The sequence below is a fragment of the Pundamilia nyererei genome, unplaced genomic scaffold, assembly GCF_000239375.1.
Source record: "Pundamilia nyererei isolate P.nyererei 1_Seehausen unplaced genomic scaffold, PunNye1.0 scaffold00237, whole genome shotgun sequence".
Classification (NCBI taxonomy): domain Eukaryota; kingdom Metazoa; phylum Chordata; class Actinopteri; order Cichliformes; family Cichlidae; genus Pundamilia; species Pundamilia nyererei.
The window spans coordinates 36,021-44,263 of record NW_005187638.1 but is presented as its reverse complement, the minus strand read 5'-3'; the positions used below and the strand labels follow the sequence as shown (position 1 = coordinate 44,263).

At 36.3% G+C, this 8,243-nt stretch overlaps 1 protein-coding gene across 1 annotated transcript; it reads right to left on the bottom strand.

Moving 5' to 3' along the window:
* Window positions 1-2,928: 2,928 nt before the first annotated feature.
* On the bottom strand, window positions 2,929-6,075 carry LOC106456449 (uncharacterized). The gene is made up of 6 exons (XM_013914908.1): window positions 6,033-6,075; window positions 5,571-5,897; window positions 4,930-5,271; window positions 4,643-4,771; window positions 4,512-4,555; window positions 2,929-3,039 (listed from the first exon to the last, which is right to left on the bottom strand). Exons 1-6 carry the CDS (start codon window positions 6,073-6,075, stop codon window positions 2,929-2,931), a joined length of 996 nt encoding a protein of 331 aa, XP_013770362.1.
* Window positions 6,076-8,243: the final 2,168 nt, after the last annotated feature.

Here is an 8,243-nt window from a genome sequence, read left to right as displayed (position 1 = left end):
CACACACACACACACACACACACACACACACACACGCTCACACACACACCCACACACACACACACACACACACACCAGCTCGCACACGGGAAACGAGGGACGGGGACTGATACCGATAACTCAGACAATATTTTTAAACTGCATTGTTATATTATCTTAGTAAAAACTTGTAAATAGTTAACACATAAATGTTTGGAAAATCTGTTTCTCTAGTCTACAAAAATAATCAGATTTTTAAACCACTCAACAGCAATATGTGTATAATAACAATGAGACAGAAAATAATCCTAACCCGATTTTTAGTAGGGGATCCTCCCCGTTATTCTATTGAGCACATTCCAATTATAAGCAGCAACTACTAAGATTTAGGTTACCAAAGGCAATTAAAGAAGCACATGGGATGACACGACAACAAGCAGAGGAAAACACAGGCTTAAATACACAGAGGAGTAACAAGGGAAGGAGAAACACATGGGGAACACAGCTGGGAGAAATCAAACACAATGAGATGCGGAGGAAGCAAAACTGAATAAATGAACATAAGATATGAGACTATAAAAGGTAAACAGGAAACATGAGACTGGCCCAGAGACATGGACTTGACACTGAGACAAGAAGACATGACAGGGGAGACAGAGAAGTACAGAACACAGAGATTTTACAGTATCACAAGCTGCCTGAATGCTTTACAATTTTTGCTGTTTTATAATGCACTTGACCATGATATTAAGATTACATGTTCAACTTTACTGTCACTTGAACGTTGTCATTGTGCAAAGAGCAGTGATGACAAACCCAGCCTGCTTGTCCGTTACTTAAGCAGGAAGAGATGCACTAGTATACAGAGCTGAGGAGGTGGTTGTGGTTACACTCTCCATCCTCTACTCTCACTTCAGAGCACCACTCTCACAGTGCAACATAAACAAACTGACCTGGAAGCTTCTGGTGTAATTGAAACATATGTACCAATGTATGTAGTGATAGAGCAATGTGATGTGAATCATAGGAGAACGTAAATAAACAAGCTGAGACTTCAATCTGTATATCTGTACACACAGTGGAAGATTTAGGTAAATTTACAAACACGATTAAAGAAAATGTTCAATCATTTGAATGAAGAAAGAAAAAGAGAAAATATTTAAAGAGCTAGTCTAACTACACTTGCTGCTTGACGATCATACAGTTCAATCAAGTAATAACCTGCAATTTCCTGAGACAGTCCTATGTCCAGCCTATGCTTACAAATGTAGAGACAGCTGCAAACAAGAAATGTAACAACTGAAAATATACTTTAAATAATATAAATAAAGACTGAATAAAGGCTCAGACTCTTATGTCTATCATCTCCCATGTGGTAATAAGTATTTTGTTTCTGTGCACAAAACTATTTGTACACGATGGATGCAAAGATGAAGATAAACAGAGTTGATGCACAGAAGCAGCATTGCTGAGTTTGGACTTGCAACAAAAAGGGTGCGGTTACAAAGGGACTTTTCTTCCTGTTTCTTTTTTGGTTTCAAACAGCTGGTCTGGTAGCACTCTTTATGTATTTTTAAAAGAAAAGTGGAACGGCACTATAATAGTAACTACGCTTAGCTTTTACATCAATACAAGGAGCTGTTAGAGCATATTTGAGGAAGGCACACACAGAGACCTGCTTAGTCATGCTGCAGTTCTTGATCACAGTCTGTGTCTGCAGATATACAACAGATACAGTTTTTGTGGTTGATTTTTTTTTTTTTAAAAGACACTTAAAAAAAAAAAAAAGCACATTAACGTAGCTGAAATGATCAGTTCTATTTGTTTTTTATAACTAGTCTGTTTATGTGCCTTAAGGCTCATCTCGCATTTTATCTAGGGAGAAAGCTCACAGTGATATCTGTTGTGAGTTAACAGATTCAGTGTTTGTTCAAGAGGCAGAGAAATTGGCCATTACAACGTTTGTCTGTCAGTGTATCTGATGAATGTGGCTTTGCTTGCTCTTTTCTTTTGACATGCAAAAGGACATTCACTACAAGCATAAGACATAAAAAGATAGAATATAAAGACACTTATAGCTCAGATTCTAGTGTTTTTTGCTTGTTTATTTGCTTCTTTTCTTTTCTAAGCAGCAAAAAAATTTAACACCGTCTCAGCGACAATTCACACCAGTATCAGTGCTCTATCAAACAGACCTACCTTTGTGGTTTTGGCTACATTTTTTATTGTGCTGCTAAGCAAAGAAGAAGATAACTTTACAAACAATGAATTTATTTATAATTAATATTTACAATAAACTTATACCATTAAGGTTAACAGAAGTGAATAATAAGCAACCTGACCAAGGCTAAAGTACAAACACAAAACTCCACGCTCTGGCCAGAAGAAAAGTAGCACTAAGCTATAAGTTGAAACAAAACTACAATGCCAAGAATTTTTTTTTAATCTTATACTCAAGTAAGACTATGTCATTAAAGAAGAGTATAATTCTACACACTTGCACTGAACTCACTCTGCCTGCTATTAATGATATAAATTCAAACATATATGTCATTTCAGGCTATGAACTATGCAGCTTTTAGTTGCTCCACAACAAAAGTAAAAGAATCAAAGAAAAAAAAGAGAGGAGAGTCACTAGCAGACTGTGGACACTGCAGGTTTTCTGTCAGATTAGCATCATCAATCCTCTGTATAGGCAGAAAAAGACCGGAGCAGCAGTCCTTTAACAGACGCTTAAAAACTGATGGGACCCCTGTTTTGTTTTTTAAATTAAGGTTATTTTGGAGATATTTAATGATGATGCAATAAGCTTACTGGTGGTTGACTGAACATGCTATTATTAACAGGAACAGAACAAAAAAAAATGAAATACAAAAAAAAAAAAAATTAAAGTTCATTGGCTCTAAGGAAACATCCTCAGTGTTATGGGGGTAAGCATGGGAAACAGATCTAATCCGGTCCAAAATTCATGGAAATCTGCTGCCTCTTCACGGCCTTTATGTTCTTTTTATCTTGTATCATAGTAAAGATGACAGCAGAAAACACTGATGTGTTCTTTTCCTGGGAAAAAAAAACATTAGAAACATCAAAACCAGAAAAGCTAGTAATGCACACACACTAAACACTTTTTTACGCTTTATTAAACATTTGTACACTCCTGGTGTTCCTGGTCAAAACTGACCAATCATTCAGTTACACCCCCTTTTGTAAGATGAACATACATACGCACTGATCCATATGTATAATGCATGCACATATTTGCACTGCAAAAGACAAATGTGGATTGCACAACACTGGTCACTATATTCTTCATTTCCAGTTAATACTTGTACAGCTGCTGTTATTGTGTGTGTGTATATATATATTTATTTATTTATATTTCTTCATACATTCTTATATAGTTCTATACTGCGTATTGTGTATTTTGTTGTACAGTTATTTTATTTTCAACTTTAATTTATATATTTTATCTTATTCTTCCCGTTAAATTTACCCTTCATTCTAATTTGTGTTGTACAGTTTTTTCTCCTTCCTAGTTAAATTTACACTTTTTAATTTTTCATATTTATTTCCTATCTTATTCATAGCCTTTCCTTTTTTTTTTCTTTAGGTCACAGGCAGTTGTCTAAGCATTTCACTGCATATCGTACTGTGTATGACTGTGTACGTGACAAATAAAAATTTGAATTTGAATTTGAGCACAAACATTGTTTCAGTAGTATCTAACTTTTTCTCATAGGTTGGGTATTTAATGCTCACAGGTCACTGTGTGACAGCATCATGCCAGGTCGATATACCCTGAGGGCGGCTCTTTATTACGTATTTGATTACTAGACAGGTGATTAGGAAAGAGGCCACAAAACTGGCAGTAAGGATGGATTAAAGGAGCAAATGTAAGAAGTTGAAGACGGCATGGAATATAATCCAGAAGAAGGAATGACAGATGAGGAGCAATTCAGTGATGATGAGGAAGGCCATGATGAGGCTATTGCATTTAAGTCAAAGAATGGAAACGTATCAACATGCTGACCTTTCAGACAGTATATGTCAAGCAAACAGTTTAAATGTAGCATAAAGAAATTGACAACATGTGATGCCGGGACAAGTTAAGGCTGAATGGAGGTCATAAGGGACATAATATGATCATTTCTTAATCTCCTCTCTTGGTCACGAGCAGTGTCAGACGCAAGTGCAGTTTGGGGAAAATTTCCTCCATACAAAAATAAAATATTTCCGTTAGAGTTTTGACAGGGAACACAGCAAGTGTTACCTTCTGTGACTGTATAAAAAATTCCAATTGTTTCAAAGAAAATGTTCATGGTAACTTTGGCCCAAAGCAGTCTGTAATGTTTCATCTGATTATTGCTTATTGTCAAAGTGATGCACAAATGATTTTTTTTAGAATATGAATTCAAGGCATATCAGCTCAGCTTTTGTGATGAGTCCTAATGAAAAGGTCATTTCATTAGGAACACAAAATTGTTTAACACAAAATAAACACAACATGACCGATGTACCATTATTTACTTTACCTGTTGTCTTTTGAAATCACCAGAGTTTTTCTCCAGGGTTGTAGCTTGAATATAGAACATATAAATAATTATTAGAAATGTAACATTCATCCGTTTTGTTAACTTCACAGACAGCTATGAACTTTGATTACCTTTGCAATAATCACTGTTGGTTTTCTTGATTGTGTAAGCGAGGACAGCAACAACAATCAGAACCAAGATGGGACACAGCAGAAAAATAACTGTAGTGGCACTCTGTGACCACACGCTGCACCCAGGAACTAAATTAAAGGTAAAAAAACAACAAAAATAAATTTAAGGACAATATAAATTACAAAATTACCTTTTTTAAATTTTACCTTCTATGAAATCACTGAACGTGAAACAAAAGGCACTTATTTTTCTGATATTCTAAGAAATAGATAAATGAAACCAGTACCTTGAAGTTTAGTTCCTTTTCCAAACAATATCTTCCCACATGTGGCCACAGCACAATAGTAAGTCCCTTCTTCTGAGGAGCTAATACTTTTATTGAACTGATAAACACAACTCTGCTGAGTCGCAGAGCTATCCCCACATTCATGATGTCTGTTTCCATCAGTGTAGATGATGCTAGGATGAGATGGATTTGATCCTTCTCTAAACCAGAACATACTGAGACCTCCGGAACATGTCTTGTTATCAAAATTAGAGAGGAGTGAACAATGAAGAGTGACTGAGCCTCCTGGAGGGGCTATCTTCTTTTGAACAACAGAATAGTTCGATGTTTTCTGGGTGTTTCCTGTCAAAATAAATATATTAACAAATGTGATTATAAAGAACACTGAAAGAAAAATAGAACAATAGTTTCAACATGTGTTACTTAAAAGATATATTTCACTTAAGGATCACTGGAAACATTAAAAAAAACCAAATCAAATGTATGTTAAAGGTAAATTTAATAATATTTGAAAATATTTAAATTGAAAGTTTAGTGATTTTTTTTCTAAACATGCTCATTGATAAATTATTATCTTTAGTATTTATGTGATAAAGTTTTAGTTGCTGAAGCAAAATGTTATAGAAGAATCACATTATTACCTTTTACTAACAAATATGTCGCAGTCCATTTGGTATCTTGGAGCCACGCTGTGAATCCGCAGTGATACATTCCCTCGTCCTCTTCTCTTGTCCTCAAAATGGTCAGGTTGGTCAGATTCTTGCCATACTTAACATCCCATTTTGAGTTTTTGAACTCAGGTGCAAAGGCAGGTGCTGCAGAGTCCTTCATTGTCCAAATTCTTTGCAGAGAGTCTCCAGGACTCTGCTTGTACCAGTCGACTCTACGGCTGAACTCGGTCTTAGGCAGGTCACACAGCAAAGTTGCAGGTTCACCGAGTTGAACTGTAGTTACTGGAATAAGTGTGTCTAATATGAAAGAAAACATACAAAATCTAAAACATTAAGTCACAATGATGCAGGAAAGCACCAGGTAAAAGTGAACGATAAAGCCAACGTACTTATATGTTGAAAATAACGTTAATAAAATAATAAAGCACTTACATCCTCGATGAAGAAGAAGCAGTATGACCCACAACGCATTCATGTTGGTATTCTCTCTTTTTAGTGACCTTGTAGACATTTCAGTCAGTGTAGGGGGTAACATGGACCTTTTACACCACACTGTCAAATGCATCTGATTGGTTATCACAGAATAAATATTCAAGTGCAGTTCCTGTCACATGGGTCTCATCCAGGTCTTTGATGAGCAAATTGCCTTTTTCTTTTTCCAGCTTCTCACTTGTTTTAAATATAACATAAGCCTTTTGTAGTTTTTGTTAGAGACAAAATTTTACTTCAACTTTCCCTGCAGTGTCTTAAAAGTTTACAATAGGATGTAGAGGAGCAGTTGTATGAACACACCTGACTTTCACTCAGAAGACTGAGGTTTGAGTCTTATCTGGAATATTTTTGTATTTACTCACTGAGTACTGTGAAGTTTAGACAATAGCTACTTGGTGTTTTTAGAAACCAAACCTACTTAGTGGGACTTGGGTTCCCATAGTGTCACCTTGCTGGTGACACTTTCTATGACTCAGTGTTTCCAGTTTTCTTATTTTTGCATTTTACTATTGTTTAGTTTCCTCGTTCTTCCTGCTTTAATCATTTGTATTTGTGGTTGTGACTTCTTGTTCATTTAATCTGTTCTCATTTGTGCCTCCCTGTGTAGTCTATCGTGTATGTTTAGTTCTGTCTCATTCTTCTGTGTTCCATGTTTCTCACTTTGTTACTCTTGTCTCTCTGCTCCAGGGTCATGCATCCAGTTCTCCATTTAGTCACATCTCCGTGTCTCAGTGTCAAGTCTGTGTCTTTGTGAATGTCTTGGTTTCCTGTTTTACTTTGACAGTCTTGCATCATTTGTTAATGTTTCCAGTTTTTCTTCCTTCCCGTCTCGTTATGTGTGATTACTCCCAGCTGTGCTCTCCTCCTCTATCTCATTCCCTTGTTATCTCTCGGTGTGTCCCTCTGCCTGTTGTTGCGTTGTACCTCCTTAGTGCTGTGTGTTTCCTCCGTGCTTCTGGTAAATACCTAGTTTTCTGTTGCTGGTTGAGTTTTTTTTTTTAGTTTTCTAGTTAGAGTTTCATGTCTCTAATTTCTGGTTTAGTTTTCTTGTATTTAGTGTTGAGTTTTGTACAGCAAAATAAAGCTACGTCCTTTAGTTTATCCTTCTGTGTCTCGAGTCCTGCATTTGGGTCCTACATTCTGCCTGTCACACAGCTAAACATGAAACACAGAGCATTTTACAATTTTGGAAAGGCAGTGTTCTTGGCTTTTCATGACTACCAGGATTTCCATTCTCTGACTTCTGTAAAAGCAAAAACACAGGAATACATTCTTCCATGTCATTAGAGGTTGCTTAATGTTACAATATGTTATAAGTTATAATAACATTTTACACAAATAACTTTTTTCACAAATCTTATCTGGAGGAGGAAAATTTGCAGACACAGCTGTTTGGATACCTAAACACACTTGCATCAACTTCAAAACACTGGGTATTACAATAAGACTTACAGACTATATTGTAAAAATGAATGAGTATAGCCAAGTGTTTAAGCAGTTAATGAGCATGCCCAAAGCAGCAGTGTCCATAGTTCAAATCTTAATGAGTTTTGAATTTCTAGATCAGTACCGGTCCGTGGCCCGGGGGTTGGTTCTAATGTGCTGCATACCCATTAATCCACCCCATTCTCCTCTCATGTAAGTGTTCCCTCTGCCACAGTTCAATATTCCATCCAACCCACTGAAGTAATTATTCATCTTTTATCTACAGTCCCCTGTATATCCGTGTATCAGTCATTGAGCTGCACTAACTCTGGTTCTTGATATAGAAACCTTCATGTCAAAATGTGTGTGAAGAAAACATGTAGCATCGCAAAATTGTTGCTTAACATTGTTTTCTATGGGGTCAAAATGGCTTCTCTCTTGGTTGTAGTACCAATGCTTCAAAATGGATTACACTGTCTAATAAGCAATGTCAAAATGGATATGCCCATCTTTAGTTTTTGACCTTTCACGTTCTCTCGCTTTTCTCTTTCACAATTTTAACCATTAGAATACAAATTTCTATCTCCGATCAGGATTTCTTATTGGACTGGTGACTTCTATCCAACTACAGTGGGGCAAAAAAGTATTTAGTCAGCCACCGATTGTGCAAGTTCCCCCACCTAAAATGATGACAGAGGTCAGTAATTTGCACCAGAGGTACACTTC